This window comes from Falco cherrug, chromosome 5, assembly GCF_023634085.1.
Source record: "Falco cherrug isolate bFalChe1 chromosome 5, bFalChe1.pri, whole genome shotgun sequence".
Classification (NCBI taxonomy): domain Eukaryota; kingdom Metazoa; phylum Chordata; class Aves; order Falconiformes; family Falconidae; genus Falco; species Falco cherrug.
In genome coordinates, this window is record NC_073701.1 from 62,172,802 (window position 1) to 62,189,712 (window position 16,911).

Here is a 16,911-nt window from a genome sequence, read left to right on the forward strand (position 1 = left end):
CACAGCAGAACAAATCTGCATACAAAACCAATGCAAGACCTGCCATCTCTGTGAAGTTTGCAGATCAAGACAAAAGGAACACACATAAAGGAGGTAAGGGAAAGACTACAGGTAAGAAACACAGATATAGTAAAAAAATATTTTCAAGTTGCTCCTTCTTAAAGACGCAAGGTATTTACTATGGGCAGAAGACAGAACGACCACACAAATAAAGTGCCATCAATATTTGTATCATTTTGGGGAAAATGGGGTGACTACAGAAGATTCTCAGCTTTCCTTTTAATGGTTCCTAGTGGTCAGCTTTTGAAGAAAATCTTCAAAATTAAATCTTAAACAGAGCGAATGCATACTACAATATTGAAATTTTACTCTTTTAAATTGGAAACCCACTGCAATCCTTGGCCTACCAAACTGTAGGGTCACTGACATAAGGAAACTATCAGGCTTACTTCTCCCGTTGTGCATTTGCTGTGGTGTACCAGACTGGCCAGCATGGGGCAAACTGAGAATTAAAATAATCATGTACCTTGAAACAAATCAGTACTGGCCAAATCAATTCCCTTTTCCTGCTTCCACAAGTTCAGGATTTGGGCTCTTGTGTTATCATCAGGCTCATTTTCTCCTGATCTCTCTAAACCTTATTTTGGTAGTCATGTTTGCTGAAGGCATGTGGGTTGGGAGTTCCACAGCACACAGCCTGCCAGGGAAAAGGGGTTTGCGGAAACACACTGTATGGTTATTTAAAATTCATGTAAAATCCCGCATGAAGTTCCATTACCTACTGCTAGCTCTGGACCAGTCAAAACATGTAGATGTAAATGCTCTGTGGTTAGAGATATACCCACTAAATGATCATGCAAATCAGTATCCCACTTGATAAGGCAGAGAAGAGCAAATTTCACATTTAAAACTTGATTTTTGGCGTTGGAGGTGGCAAAAGGGTCCAATCAGCAGGCCTGTCATAGCTCTCAATGCATAAAGGTAAAACCAGTTACTAATCAGTAAATATTCTCCAAAGAGTCAAAAAGCATGTAAAACCAATAAAAAATAAACTAGATTGTTAACTACATGAAACAAAATTAAAGTTTAATTTTAGTTCAGATTTTTGAAAGTCTTTTTTGTTCATTTTAAAAAAGAATTAAATCAAAACATTTATATTAGAGAAAGAAAAATCAGCCCATTTCAAAGTCTGTCTATGTCATATTGGCACTTTTGAAGCACAGAACATCAACACTTCCCACAAAGAAAGCAAGACAGAACAGAGGTATGAAATGCAATTCAGATTTTCCATTTCAGCCACCAGAATAGAGGGAAAACAGCTTCTCCCAAGTTTATTTTTGACAAGTCAACTGAGATTATTTTTTTTTTAATGTCAAAATGTCAAAATGCTTTAAATGTCAAAAAATGCTGACTTACAATGCCATTACCAGAACACCACTGAGCATAACAGAAGGATTTGGGGGTGCAGAGGGGGTTGTTTGTTCTCAACGTAAGTTGGGAGTTTATCATTTCCTGAAAAGCACACAGGCTTCGAGCTCTTCTTCAGCCTCTCTCAGTCCAGAGATCACCACTGAATCATCAGTCACTTGCTGGTGGTTCGTACATACACATTTGCACAATATATATAGAAGCAGAAGCAGAGACTAAATTCTCTTGCAGCTGAGTACTTTGGGTAAAACTTGGTGAAAGCCTGGTACAGCAGAAATTTAAGCAAAAGAATAAATGTAATGGAATTGCGAAAAATATATCAAGGCTGATTCTGTGCTTAAATACTTTCTCACCATGCCTCACCGGTCATGTACCTAACCTGAAGAATCACAGTCCAACTCAAGCCTTCATTATCTGTAACCAGAGTTTGCACTATCCATTGAAACTGTTATGCAAATAAAACCCAATGGCATATCGTTCAAAAAATTCTACTGTTTGCAGACTTCCTAAATAAAACCACTTCAAAATGCAGCTGCTCAGCAGAACCATAAATAAAAAAAAAAGTAAGTATAAAATAAACAAAATATCGAAGCCTGAAGATCATCAGCAATACAGTCAACTCCAGTTTTTGTTGAGTGGTTTGCATATTCATGTCCTGATTCTCAGTGTCACAGAGCATCCATAGTGTCAAGAGAAACACAAAAATGTCTTACAAACTCTTGCTAAAAAAAACAAAAAACCTCACACAATATACTCCCTCCTCCTATAGTACCAAATCAGGCACACCAGAAATAACAGAAATACTCCCAAACCTTTCCATTTGTTTCAGTCATTCAAACATTAGCTCCCCCATGTGTAAAATACAGAATGGCATCACCCTGGTGAGATCAGATTACTAAGTCACTTTGATGACAAGATGCATACTGTGAAGTAGATGTTCCTAAAACGTTTTATGTGTACTGCTAGTGACATACAACACATTTCAAAGTGGTGTCTATGTGTCCAGAGCTGCAGCAGCAACAGCTTCCAAGTGTATATGCGCAAACTTGCTTGCAAGTGATAAGGAGCTGCTGTTGTCCCATCTATAGTGTTAGGTCCTCACACGTGTGTCTCCATAAATGCTGCACCTTCTCTTCTTACTTGGGCCCTGGAGCAAGACTGAGAACATGCTGTTGATGAAGAAAGAGAGAGAAGGAACGAAGATTGGGGGAGAGGTGTGAAGGGATGCGTGTGTGTGAATGGAGAGCAACAAGAGGCCAGTAGCATGGCTTACAGAATGAATGGGAAAGAAAAGAAGAAATCACTACCCTTGCAGCCCCTTCCAAACATAACAGATCTAATCTTGACAGTTTCTGTCTTGAGGAGGGCTGAGCTTCTTGATGCACATGGCCTCAATCCTAGGAGTTTATGGCTAGGGATTCACCTGCAAACATACCTGTCTGTCTATGAGCAACAAGCAAAGAAAATAAGGTAACAGGAAGACAAATTTTAGAAAGGATTTTTGCTAACGCTGTTTGATAGTTTTCTACATCACAAATAGTTACTGAAAAAAAAACATGCAGCCCCCCCAAAACAAAGTTGAGATTTCCTATCAGAAAAGAAACAGCAAGAGCTGGTAAGCTTCCGGAAAAAAAAAGATTCTACCTTACGGTTTTATAAGTATCATGCATGGTAAACACAACAAGTAGACAGCACGGGAGCAGAAAGGCTTTTAAGCAAAACAGTTTCCAAACATTTCCCTTGGATATCAGCTACTCTAACACTAGCAGGAATTTGCCTGCATGAATCCCTCATGCACCACTGTCAGATTAGACGTCTTGCAGTGAGGACATGATGAGTGTTTGGCCTTTTCCCGTTCACAGTATTTTTATGATGCTAGTAAGAGAACGACTCACTGCCTTTAAAGCTAGTCACACAGGGACTAAGTGTGAATAAGCTCAGCACATCAAAAGAGACGTGGTTTTATAGTCCTATAAAACATGTCTACAAATGCTGATGAACTACTTGTAGTCTCTCCTAATTCTAACTGACAGCAGGAATAAAGTGCAGTGGACATTGATAGTAACATGAAAAAGAAGCACATCAGACCTAACAGAACTGTTCAAGAATCTAGGGAAATGGTTAAAATGAAAGACATTGCACATATCTGCAGCCAAGTTTCCATTTCTTCTACATCAACCCATTTATTAAGTTCGAAGAAGACAAAGGCTAACAAGCAATTTACAGGCTGGAAATTTTGCATGCTTTATTTAGAATACCCATGTTCCTGCTGGCAATTTGAAACACAGACTTCACATCAGGTGTGACGGACACTTCACATCCTTCCTAGCTCTTCTCAGCAAACTTCCAGCTTGCAAAAGAAAGGCTTCCAAGTGGCAACGCTGGAACAGAGGCTGCATAAATTCTGTGCTCTCAAGTTGTATAAATTAGAAAGCATTTGACAATGGCCCAGGATTCAAAAGGCACAGGTTTCATGCCAACTGCCAAATATCAAAGTAGGGAATATGTCATACCCCCGTTCTGTATTCTCAACCTCATCCTCAGTGCAGACTTTCTCTCAGCCTAACACCTACCAGAGTTGACTTCTACTTTCACAACTACGCTAAACAGCTTTTCGAAATTATTTACTGATGGGGCTCATTACATACAAGAATTTGTGCACCTTTTTCCTCCTTCAGAAGGCAGTCTAAGTATATGCTTTTAACTCCTATGGATTTAGCTATTTAAATATTTAGGCATAAACTCCAAAATCCTTTAAAACTCTAACTATGTAATTATGCTCAACCATAAACCGGAAAATCCACTTGAGGTAAAGAGCTCTTCAAGTACAGAGCAGCTTGATGCTCTACAGCATGGACAGAAGAGCCTGAGTTTTTTTCCTTGCTCAAATACCTTCAAACATTTTATTAAATGAGCTAATCTTTCTTAAAATCTCCCAAAACGTAAGCCTGGTGACCTCTTTTGCAATAAACTGCACCAGTGGCTGTACACTGTTCATACAATTCATTTTTATGCAGGGCTTTATCTCTTTGAACTTTAGCGTAAACGTTAGTGTTTGAAATACAATGGATCAACAGCTCCAGGATAAAAATGACTGTCAAAACAAAAGCCATTAACGCAGTAGTATTTGTGCAAACTTCTGCTATGTCACACTAATATAGCACAGATCAGTTAACAAGGGCCATTCCCAGGAAAGAAAATAATCCAGTGTTTGTAGCCAGCTCAGGTCTGGACCTCTCCTAGGTACCTGTTACCAAAGCAATTCAGTTAAGTTTTAAGCACACTTTGCTTCAGCCAGAATCATTCACCTAAAGAAAAAACAGATCGATTTTGTGCATTTCTACTTCAACTTCATAGTCTTTGTTTTTAAAAGGACAGTATGCCATTGCTATCTTGTTCTTTGCCTGTCTAGCTACATAATACATCCCAATGCTATGAAACCTCTTTGCACTTCCTGACACACTTTTTCACCTTTATCAAGGGCACTTCCACCATCCCAAATTCCAAGTGCATCTTCTTAAGCACTTAAAGTATGTACCAAATTATTTTGTTTCTAAACGTAAGGAGAAGACTTGAATTATTAAGTTGGAGCAAATTACAAAACATTTTAACAGAGAGGGGAGGTGGGACGTTACATACCTTCTTGGCAAGGCCAACATTGAAAGAAATACCTTCCTGCAAAATAATCTTGTCCCTTCCTAGATTCAGAAAGATTTCATTCTTCCTGGACCATAAACTTACACAGAAATTCTCATGCTCTTAGTAGTACATATTTGCAGGAAATAAAAGAAAAAAGAAGTTGTGTAACACTGTGCTGGACTACTTAATGCATATTCTGGGTCCACTTCAAATAAGAAACGAGGGGGAAAGTGTCAAGTGATCTATTCTAACTATCTAAACTCCATTTTTAAATATAAATATCCTGGAGAGTAGAATGCTCACTCACTCTCTCCTTCATGCACCCAAGATTCACTGAAACTGTATTTTCCAAAAGCTGCAGACTAATCACTTTCACGACCACTGTCCTCTTGGCTAAATGAGACAAGCGTTAATGAGACAAACCAGTCAGGAGTCCAAGGGCATCAGTTCCACACACTTAAGACCATTATAAAAGAACCAGAAAGACCGTTAGGCACATTATTTTGAGGACAAACACAAAACCATTACATTTCTGTAAAGAAGACTTTCTGAAAAATAATGCTACTTTGGTTCGAAATACTACCTGGTGACCTTCCCAAATGCAACAGTGATTTCATGTATTGCTCTGACATTTATGTATTTATGGCATATTAACATTAACATGTCTCATCCAAGAATCTTATTTTACTTTACAAGTATTAACTGTATGTGTCACGAATAGTTCATTCATTTAAATGCAAAGGTCCAGCAAAGAGAGATTTAATTACCTATTCCAGGACATCCTTATTTCACTGAAGAGTCAGACAGCATCACAACTGCGGAGAGATTCAGAGCTCGTGACTGGACACCATTCTTAAGCTCCTGCTCTTAACATCACGAGCCATTTTGGTTAAGTGTTCTGCACGGCTCTCAGACCTGTACTGAGCCACCCAGGGCAAGGGCAAAAATCACCTTGTTTTTGCATGAGTGGTACCTTGAGCTGCCGCTCCACACAGCAGCTTCAGCTGGTGAAAGCTGCAGTTGCTAGGAGAAACCCTTTCACTTCTTTTCAGTGCGCTTCCCTCTCACTCACTCCTGTGCCAACACTGACACAGTTCAAGGACCTGAGTAAGCAGAAAATGCTTGGCCATATCAACTCCCTCAAATTAGATTACTGTCAGGAAAATGAGCAACACTGCCAGAGCAAGGAAAACATCCTAGGCTGCAGAAGCGGAAGAAATGGGATCACAGCACAGCTGGATCAGATCTGCATACACTGGTATGGAGCTGAAAACTCTACACCTCTTCCACTGACTAATGGGTACTAAGACTGATGAAAACCACTGTTTTTCTCCTGCTCACCTGTGTGCCTGAGAGGACCAGTATTTTTCCCCACTAATTCACTTACAAAACCACAGAGTAGCTCAGCTTACAGAAGCAGAGCCATGAAATATATCTCCAAGTCCTTCAGCACTACTCCAGGAGAAGTATGACATAGCAAACACAATTCAAGTGCAGCTTTTCTGTGAGATCACTCACGTTGCTGGCCACCAGACCTAGCTGTGTACTGCAGAACTACTCCATCTCCCTGCTCAAATCCTGCACTTGAGTGCCATTCCACATTATAAAGAAGAGTATATCATACAGCCTGTGGATGGTGGAGCATCACATGCAAAGAAAGAGGCTTTCTCAGTCAACAGTTTCTGCTGTCTCCAGCTCTTCAGTAGCAGAACAGTAGTGTGTGGGCAGAGAGTAGGCTTCAATTTCTTTTGCTCCAGTTTCCTTATAGATTCAGCAATGTTTAGGCTGCTAAACCACACCATTTTTGGAAAACACCCAAAAGCATTTGAGAGAAGACACAAAAAAAGGAAAGTAATAATTGTTGTTGTCTTGTCAGTATATCAACCACCAGACAGCCTGCTAATGTCCCAGAGCATATATGTGGTTTTCCATCTCTTCTGTAAAAGCAAGCAAATAGACACAGACCACTCTCAAAAAACTGAGATCCATCAAATACAAATACTACCACTACAAAAGGAGAGATCTCTTCCGTGGAAACAAGTAGCACCAGTCTAAGCTGATAACAGGATACTGAGCACACATGGAGATGTCTCTGGAATTTTCTCCAGCAGCAAAACACTGCACTGAGACAACACAGCTGACAGGATGATCATCCTATCAGTAGAAAGGTGACATTTCTCAAGAAACTGAATGAACACTGGCCTTAGCAGGGACAGATGCCTCTCCCTCATCATGGCATCAAAAGACAGTGCTAAAAAAGGTGAATGAACAGTTGAAAGTTCTGTGCTCTAGATAACAGCAAGGAAGAACCATCACACCAAGCACGAGTGACTGCTATATAACACGTCCACCAGCTGTCGATCCCCTGACACTAACACAACAGGACAGAAAAGCCCTTGTCCCGGCTAATGAGATTTGGCCTAGACTAAAAAAGTAAAACGACAAAGAAAGACTATGTTGAACCCAAAACCTTCTGCCTTCTTCCCAAGCATGTCTTTCCCTCTGTGTCTTTCACACAGTATAGCCTTCATAACTTGGGCTAGGATGAAGTAGCATATACATTGAACTGTGCCAGAAAAACTCTGAATTCTTTCACTGCATTGTCCTGAAGCATTGTCCTGAAGCAACTACTTATGTCAGTACACTGCTAACTGCTGTTGTAACACAGCTCACAGTTCTCTCCAGCTGAGTATTTGGTCCTACAGTAATTACGCTTTTCAAAAGGATATTCCACCCACTCCTACACTGAAGAGCTAAATTAGCTCCAGGACAAAATACCAAGGTAAAATTTAAACAAGTTCCAAATCTCTCCTCTTGGTATGGCAATACAACTACAGGCTAAGCTGGTTCTACTACAAGTAAATAATTTCAAACTTTGTTTTCCTGCACAGGGCTGCTCTTAATATTTTGACAAACCAATTCTTTTGTTTGTCTTCTAGCACTCCAGTACCCAGCTCTGAAAGGTCACTCTTCTCCTGAGGAGTTCAGTATTCTTCCATTCTAGAGAAGGTCAAAAATACATAATATCTGCATGTTCAGTCTCTAAACACTGCACAACACTGTGTCACCTATCTAATCCTACACCACAGTGCCTGGTGCAGTTATTAGGAAGCATTCAGATATCCAGCTACAAAAACAAGCTGCTGGAAACAACCGTCTCACATTTCTCACAAACGACAATTTGCAGCCCACCATGAGTGCACATTATTACTTTTGTACAGAATTATAGAGAACCTTGTTGTAACATGCAGAGATGCACAATATATGTATGCAAAAGATTATCCATGTGAATTGCACAGTCATGTGATATTGTTCTAGCATGATGAATAAACGACATTCACTATGATCTGAAAGAATTGCATCGTTTCCCTGATGCACCCTGCCACGAACCCACTTCCTGCAAATTTTTGTCCTCCCCCAACAGCAGGAACATTTAAATAAACACTTTTAAAACTGAGTTTTCCGCACCCCCTGCCACAAATATAAGATCTCCTCTCAAAAAAAATTATCCTTTCTTGGAAAACCACAATAGAAATAATTTAGTCTTGAGATCAAACGTTTTCATACACTGTAAGGTAAAAAAACCCTAATCCACTCCAATAAAACTAATGTACAAAAACCCCCTAAGATTTTGAACAAAAAAATGAAAGATTTCCTCCTCCCTACGTCAGTCAATGTTCTTCTCTTACCCTAAAACAGCAAATGATTACGGATCTTAAATCACTGCTTTTATGCACTGTAAAGCTCTTCTGGAAGCTTTTCTGACTCCTGCCGACACCTGTGCTGTCAGGCCAATAGCAAGGAAACCTTTACAAGTAAGTTGTTAGATTTTTCTTGGCACACATTTTATAGAAAGGTTATAGAAAATAAAATCAAATATCTTCTGCCCAATACAGAAAGCACATTCACCCTCTATACGCACACCTACGCATGCTTCTGTATAGAAGTTCTATCAATGTTGTTTTGGAAAAGCCAGTGTAACTCACTCCCAATTTCAACACTCACAAGGAATGAAACCATCACAAATGCTCACTTATAAGGGGGAATTACCAGCCTTGTCATTCTGCTTCACTGAAGATAAAATCCTGGAGGATTCTTACACGCAAGGCTTTGTCCTTCCTGAAGAACTCAAAGCTCTTGATGTTTTTCTAGACCTCACGGATGACAGTAAAATGGCTGGAGGTACCCCATGCCAAGCCCATTCCTCAGGTTCTTAAGCTGAATTCTTCCCTGTAACACGGCCAGACAACTTCAATCCTGACATTCTTTTGTTTAGAAAACCCATCCTTAACCTCTGGCTGGACATTCCAAATCAAATTTTTGCAAGAACAAATTTTCACCTTCCTTCAATATAGTATCATGGAGAAAACTAATCAAGATTTCTTTAATAAAAATACTAACTCGTCTAGAAAGACAAGTAAGTAGGTAAGGAGACAGTGGAGGTGATCAAAGGCCCATACCTTACATTTATCATGTCCAAGAAGTATCTAAATTCACACCATGCACACAGTTGGCTATATTTGTGTAAGCAAAAAACCTGTGTACATTACTGCACAATCCAACAAGCCTTTAGAGAACAGCTAAATAGACCTGTGCCCTACAATGAAAAACTGTGTTAGAGTAGGAGCAGAGAGCATTTTTCATGAACAGGCCAGAGGTGGAATGACCATCATAAATCTTGCCAACTCTGGTAAGCAATGCCAGGCCCATTTCTTTGACCTCCTCTGTCAAATACTGGGTGAGGTCTGCATCTGTGTACCATATATAAAGGCAATTCCAAAATAAATAAAATTTAAAAAAATAATCTAACGTGCATGTGTTAGCCTCACAGCAAGAATGAGAGAACAGACATGTGACAGATAGCTCTGCTGCTTTTGAGAGTCTCAGATACTAAGGTGATAGGCATGGTACCAGAATAAAGCCTAAGCAAGGTACTCCTTTAGTACGCTACAGTTAAGGATAGGAATCGAATAAGAATTCCCTGAAAACATTCTGGCAGCAAGCGTCTCAGCTGACTATAACCAAGCTATAATGACATGAGAAGACAAGCAATTAGAGCTGTGACACTTTATAAGACAGGCATGACATGGTAACACAGAACAAAACTGTCACTGTTCGAAAGCTTCTGATAAATCACTTGGTAGGCAAAAGGAATCAACTTTTCCATACACCAAAAAGATGAATCCACAGAAATTTTCCTGCTGACATTTAAGCTCTCTAGAGTTTAACAGTCTCTTATAAATGTGACCACTTACCAAAAATCAAGACAAATTCCAGCACAGCTGTCTCTCAAGTATGACAGGTATTGTCTGGTATTCTGGATAAAAAAGGTGTTTCCAGCTGAAAATGTGCCCACCTGAAGGATTCTTACCTGCAAGACATCTTGGATCTTCACCCACACATCAACCATGTCATAGAGCTTGATATCACCATCATACTGGCTGCAAGGAGATGCCACTGTTTGCTGAAGGTGTCCGAGGACAACAGCGTGCGCAGCTGCCACAGCGTTGAATTTGTCAAAGAGAAGCTCTAGCAGTTCCAGCAGTAGCCTGTAAACCATCAAGACAACCTCCACTCAGTTTCTAGAAGACCACAGGCACACAGGCATGCAGGAGATGCAGGCAGCAGGCCAGGAGTCAGAAGACTGTGAATTCATATATCCTGTTTTATGACAGATGTTGCGTGCAAGCCAGGAGGTCACCTAGCTTCAAACCCTCTCTGAGGGCTTCAGGTAACTAACTTCAGCTGCTAGCAGTTCAAGTTTGGTATCTAAATACTTTCCAGGATTTTCCTTCTCACTCCTTCCTCTGTATCAGAGTTGCTCACTTTTAATGTGTTCTACTTGCAGGTAATGGGAAAGACAAATGCATTAGAAACTACACAGTAACCACACTTCAGTACTATGACATTAGAGACCATTTTAAGTTCCCAGATAGAGCTGCAGACAGGGAGGACCAAATCAATCTACCTGCTTTTCCCCCAGAAGAATGTAAAAGTCTCATGTTGATAAAAATTGACTTACCCATACAAACAGAATACAAGGTATTCATTTTGAACTGTGAAATGAGTAGTATGGCAGGTTTTAAACAACAGGAAAGATCAGAAACCTAAAACATTAAGCCTTATCAACTGTGTCAGTTATCAAGATTTTACTATTATATAGAAGGTACTACAGCTATAACCTCATCTAAATGTACTACACTTCACCTGCTCGTATGGCTTCCTTACTGTCCAATTTTTGTAACTAATGTACCTTTGCAAAGGCCCAAATATTTTGTGATAAGGCAATGACTCATCACATTTTATTATTTGAGAAAAGAAAAATTCTGATCAAGTTCACTGCTGCTAAATGAGCATTTCAAGTACACATGTAACCCCAACAAAATGTGAAGATAACACTTCCCAAATCCATATGTTAGGCACTTCAAGCACTGACAGACAGGCTCCATCACATTTAACTGCAGCAGCTGAGAAGTTACCACATGCTGTGTCTACCCATCAGAAGAAGTTGCTATCCCCAGAGCAGCACAGAAGATCTGCACCAGAACTGGAGTTGCACCCACTCAACCACCACAGTTCAGTCTTCTGTGTTCATTAACAATCACTAATGAGGTGTGTGTTCATGCCTCGGCCACTTTATTTCAGAGTGCTATAATTATCTGCACACTTTCATCACCTGGATAGTTAACTGGAGTAATTAAGAAGCTGTTGCATGCTTGCTGCTGTTTCCACCAGGCAGTAAGAGTGGCCTGGCCTGATGCTGTGGCTACAACCACCTACCTTAGCCTATAGCAATCCTAGATTGAACTTTAAGTCTGCAAAGCGCAGAAAAAAGAATAGCCATTATTTGTAAAAATTGCTATCAGCTTACTGTGTCTTATTCATACACTACAATTTTACATATAGATATATATATATGCACAGCACTACACAGCAATCTCTTGGGGATCTCTCATGGGCCATTCACCTACTGATGATAACAACTACACAGCTCAAAAGTTAAGAAGAAGAGCACCTTGATTCAATAGAAAGAGCTGTTGGGTAAGTCTGGAAGGGTAGAGTGAAGCACAGCAGAACAGATCAAGTGGCCAGATATATGGCATATTAACAATGAAGACATGTTTAGGAGTCATGGTACTCATAAGAAACACAGGGGCATTAATATTGCCATATCTTAAGTGACTGTAGAACTAAGGCACACATTTAAGCAAAACAAAATAAACCATGTTTTGTATCCATTTTCATCATAATTAAGATTAGCAACAAATGCCTAAAGAAAAGTGGTGTTGGTACTAAGAGAGAAAACACTGCTTTTTTACAAGTCTTTACAAATTCAAGTAAGACACTGGCAGGGGATAAACAGAAGTACATAGGACAGGATGGTAACAACAGCACCAGAAAAGACAGCTATTGTCAACATTAACATTATTACATTTTCAATATGGGAAAGTCCAGTGTGGAAGAAAAGCTATTCTCCTCCATTTAGACTTTGTACAAAGCTTAGTAACTAATCTGTCCAAGTTAAACTGAGAAGTTGCTACTGTGGAAAGACCTATGCATCTTCCTGCTGCGCTAATGTCTGTTAGCCCATCACCAATGTTATCAGTGAAGGAGGTGGGACAATATGCAGATAAGGCTGCCTTAAAAAACACTCTCCATTGCTGCTAAGCAAGTTATCTTCTCCAACCCACTCTCAGACATAGGAGAGGCAACTACTTCTTCAACAGCTTCTAAGAGATATATAGAATTTATCATAGCAAGTGACAAAGAAGCAGCTGGGGCAAGTGGCTTGTCAGCCAGAAGCCAAACAAAAACAGGAGGAAAACCAGATGTAGAAGACTTTTGGATAGATGAGGAATTTCATGTTGGAGGAACTTACATATAGCCTCGGTCGAAATGCCAAAAAAGTTAATATTATGGGAGCAAATTAATTATATACCACTGAGAAAATTTATCACTACAAGTCCGATTTCTACTAACATCCCATTACAAATGAACATGTAGTTACCCACGTACCTCCTTACTGCCCCAGAAAAGTACAATTTTGCAGAATCAAACTACCCAGATAGTTTGACAAATTAATTTTTATTGTCCCTAGGTGAGCCTGACCTCACATTATCAACTTGTTTATGGAGTCATTACTAAAATACTACTATACTGAACAGAATTATTTGTTTTTAAATTCCAGTGTCTTCCTATTCTCATGTTACAGTCTGACAGACATGAAAACTCCCCGATCCATGTTCTTCAGTGGTGCTAACTACCACTTCATTTTCCATTCTCAAATAATGACTTATTTCCACATCTCCCTATTTTCAAATTAGTCAGCATCTCTTATCTTAATTTTCTTTTCTCTAGAAGTCTCCTAAATCTGTCAGGTCATTTTTGAAACAAGGTGACCCAAAAGAGACACAGACACAGTCCGTGTTAGACAGCCAACATGACAAAACAGCATAAAATAATATGGCCTAGATTTTATGCATATGGGGTTGCAGCATCGAGTGACCTAAGCAGAACATATACAGAGAATGACAGGAGACTGGCTTAGGCAATTTGTCAAAGCAATCTCATATCCCCATCACTGAGAAATATGGTAAATATATTGAGAGACAGTGACACATACCTGGAAGCAACTCCTATTGTCCAGGCAATAACAGAGAATGAGTTGATGCAGAGTGACTGCTGACACCTGAGTGAGGTCACTAATGACAATTCATACATTTTAACAGCAATAACATCCTCTGCCTGGTCAGTGTGTTGGCATGTATATAATTTCTGTATTTATTTTAAAGCTTTGAGATGAGGTAAAAAGCCAGAAGTGTATTATGAACATGTACGGAAAAGTACATTGAATCAAATCGATTTGGTTTAGTAGCAAAATTGTCAATACACCATCTCCTACTGTACCATATTTTCAATGTATCCCTACCAAAATCCTGTCCTATAGATCTGACCTTCAAGTAGGCATGCATCCAATTATTCTTATTCTACAGTCAACAATCTTCCATAATTTTTAATAGACCCACAGGTTCATGTAGCAGTACCCCAAGCTAATGCAACACAGCCTCTTCTATGATGCTTTGTCCTCCACAACCCAAGATAAGTATTTCTGAACATGAAGTTACAGGGCATGCTCTAATGAGCCACTAATTAAGGATAAGGCAAAGGCAATTCCTATATTTAAGCTCTTTTTCACAAACTTTTTCCAAGCACAGATATCTAAAAAACTTTAGAGAACCTATCTAGACTTCGAATCCACTTAAATTAAAGCTGAGGTCAGCTGCAACTAAGCAAGATTTAAGCACAGTTTTCAAAATTATCTTCTACCCGTGACAAGGAACCTGCTACTACCCATTATCAGGTTTTACTATCTTCATGTCATTCACATTTCATAGTGGTAAGTGCACATTAGTAGAGAGGGTTTATATTCACAGCAAAGGATCTCAGAGCCAAGGATGCTCCATCTAGTCAGGTCTATCCTAAGTCTGTTTACCTACGTGACTGCATCCATGTTGTGTGTTTTAGGAAACCTAAAAATCAGTTGTATCACAAAGCCATGCAAGTCTTTCCTTTGTGACCCCACTGGTGAAAAATACACTTCTGCCATTATAAGGAGGTCCTTACCAGGGCTAGTGTCAATCTACAATAAATGAGCCTTTCCAGTTTCACACCAACTCTACTCAGCTGCACTGCTGGCTGAGCTCTCAAATCAAAGGACAAGGACAATGCACCCATGACAGAAAGGGCCACACATCATCAACGCTGCGATCATTGCTCACTCTTGTGCATGTGTTTAGTAACAAGTCTGGTATACAACATCTAGTACAGCATGAACTTGCTCCTAGCAGGCTTACAGAGTCTTCAGGACTTCCATGTGAGACAACAAACTTCATGAAGCTCTGAGGAACTGACCCAAAACCCCACTGCCTGTTGGATCTATGATGAGAGCATGCAGAGGTGCATGACAGAGGTAACTCTCTGGGAGCTAGCTGCTTTAGAGCCAAAACAAACAAACAAACAAAAAAACCCAAAAAAACCCTTGGTTTTAAAAATTTGGGAGCAAATAATCATTTCTTTACATACTAATGAATAAGGTGGCTGCACAAATTCATGTGGAAAAGCTTGCTAGGTAAGGAAGCAGACAGCAGTCAAATTTTAAAAATAAGAAGAATGAGATCAGTGTCTCTTCAGACTCAGTGGGCTTTTACCAGATCTCTAACTTTTCTGGCCAGGTTCTAGAAATTATTTTACCCTTGCACAATGATAATAGGGCTCTACATAATTGCTACATGAAGTCTCAAAAAGAATTACACCAGAACCTTCACAAGCAGACTATCAGCCTCATCCTCACACAGAGGAAAGCACTACCCATTTCACAGAGAAAAAGTAAGAGCCAGCCTTTGAGAGCCACCACACAGCAATGAAGAAATGCATATAACTTGTTCCATGCATACCGAAATTGCCGCAGGGACCTTGTCTTAATCTACGGCCTCAGACCCCGCAGGCCTCTCTGTCATCCTATTGGTCATTTTATTTGCCAGAAATGAGAATTTTTATGGATATCATTTAAAGTACAGTAGCTGAATACAGGCTTTGAGCTCAGTGATAGAAACTAAGAGGCATCCAAGTGTGACTAGTTTTAAGGTGAGCTGAAAAACATTTTTTTCACTGAATCCTGAGGTCAAGTAAGTATTGCAGCTGACAGCCTAATGAATAGTTAAGCAGTTTTGGTCACTGCAACATGCTCAAATTTGGGGTCTTACAGAACTGTCTTGAAATAGGACCTTGTTGTTCAGATTTATTTTTTTCTTGACAGCAGGAAAGTCACTTAGTTTTGATTTAAAACTGTAGCTAATTTAAGGGGCAGTATACCCTTCCATACTGTAATTTATTCTTTTCAATATAAATGAATTCACCTAATTTGCTGTAAAATTCACATGTGATTTCGGTTTAGAATCAGTTCTAATCATCTCCTCATTCAACAAGAATTTAAGATACTTTCCATGCTCTAGATATAAGCACCTTAAAAAGGCACACAACCTCCTATTAAATGCATGCCAAAACCCATTCAACGCTTTTGTACCTTGCTCAACCCTCTGGGCAGGTAACCTTCATTAAAATATGATCTGATCCAATTTATCAATTTCAATGGACAGCCGGTAGCCCATACCACTTCTCAAGACTGAGTGACAGAACCAAGTGTCAAGCATATGCTACACTCCCTCTCGGCATCAGAAACTAAAATTCTGCCTTCTAATCCATTCCAAAAACCTTGTTGTAATTGCACCAAGTTATCAGCACCCTAAGTCTATGAATTCTTCAAAACATAACTGATTCCACAGCTATGATAATGATAAGAACTAAAAAAGTCTTTATCAAGCTAACGTTTTCCTTGGGAGTGATTTTCCATTACAAATATTATATGTAATGAAGATACACATTTTTATTTTCATTTTTATTTTCCAGCACTAATTCCCTTTGGACAGTGATCATTACAATGTGTAGTGTCACAACTTATTATTTCGGCTCAAAGTGAAAGCTAGGCCTTATGGAGTCCTATTTTCCAAAGAACGGTTCTATTGAATCCTGAAGAACAGCAGAAACATAGTTCTCGGTTGGCTTGCACACCTTGCTATTACTGTAAATGGGGCTGCAAACCAATTAGAAACTTGGCCATACACTTACTGATGTAATTAGTTCCACACATTATTTCAAAGCTTAGCCCCTGCATCACCTTAATTGGACTCTGCTACACTTGAAATAAATAACTGAGCTTAATCTTCTCTTTTCAAGTCATATTACATTGGAATTTTGGCATGAGCACCAGTGTAAAGCTATGATTCA

At 39.4% G+C, this 16,911-nt stretch overlaps 1 protein-coding gene across 3 annotated transcripts in view; it reads right to left on the reverse strand.

Annotated features, from left to right (window-relative positions):
- The window catches only part of EXOC4 (exocyst complex component 4), a 408,335-nt gene that overhangs the window by 330,417 nt on the left and 61,007 nt on the right, over positions 1 to 16,911 (reverse strand). For all 3 annotated transcript variants that reach the window (XM_027808507.2, XM_055710705.1, XM_055710704.1), the window contains exon 7: positions 10,439 to 10,616. In XM_027808507.2, the coding sequence (XP_027664308.2) occupies positions 10,439 to 10,616 (178 nt within the window). The remainder of the gene's footprint in view (positions 1 to 10,438; positions 10,617 to 16,911) is intronic.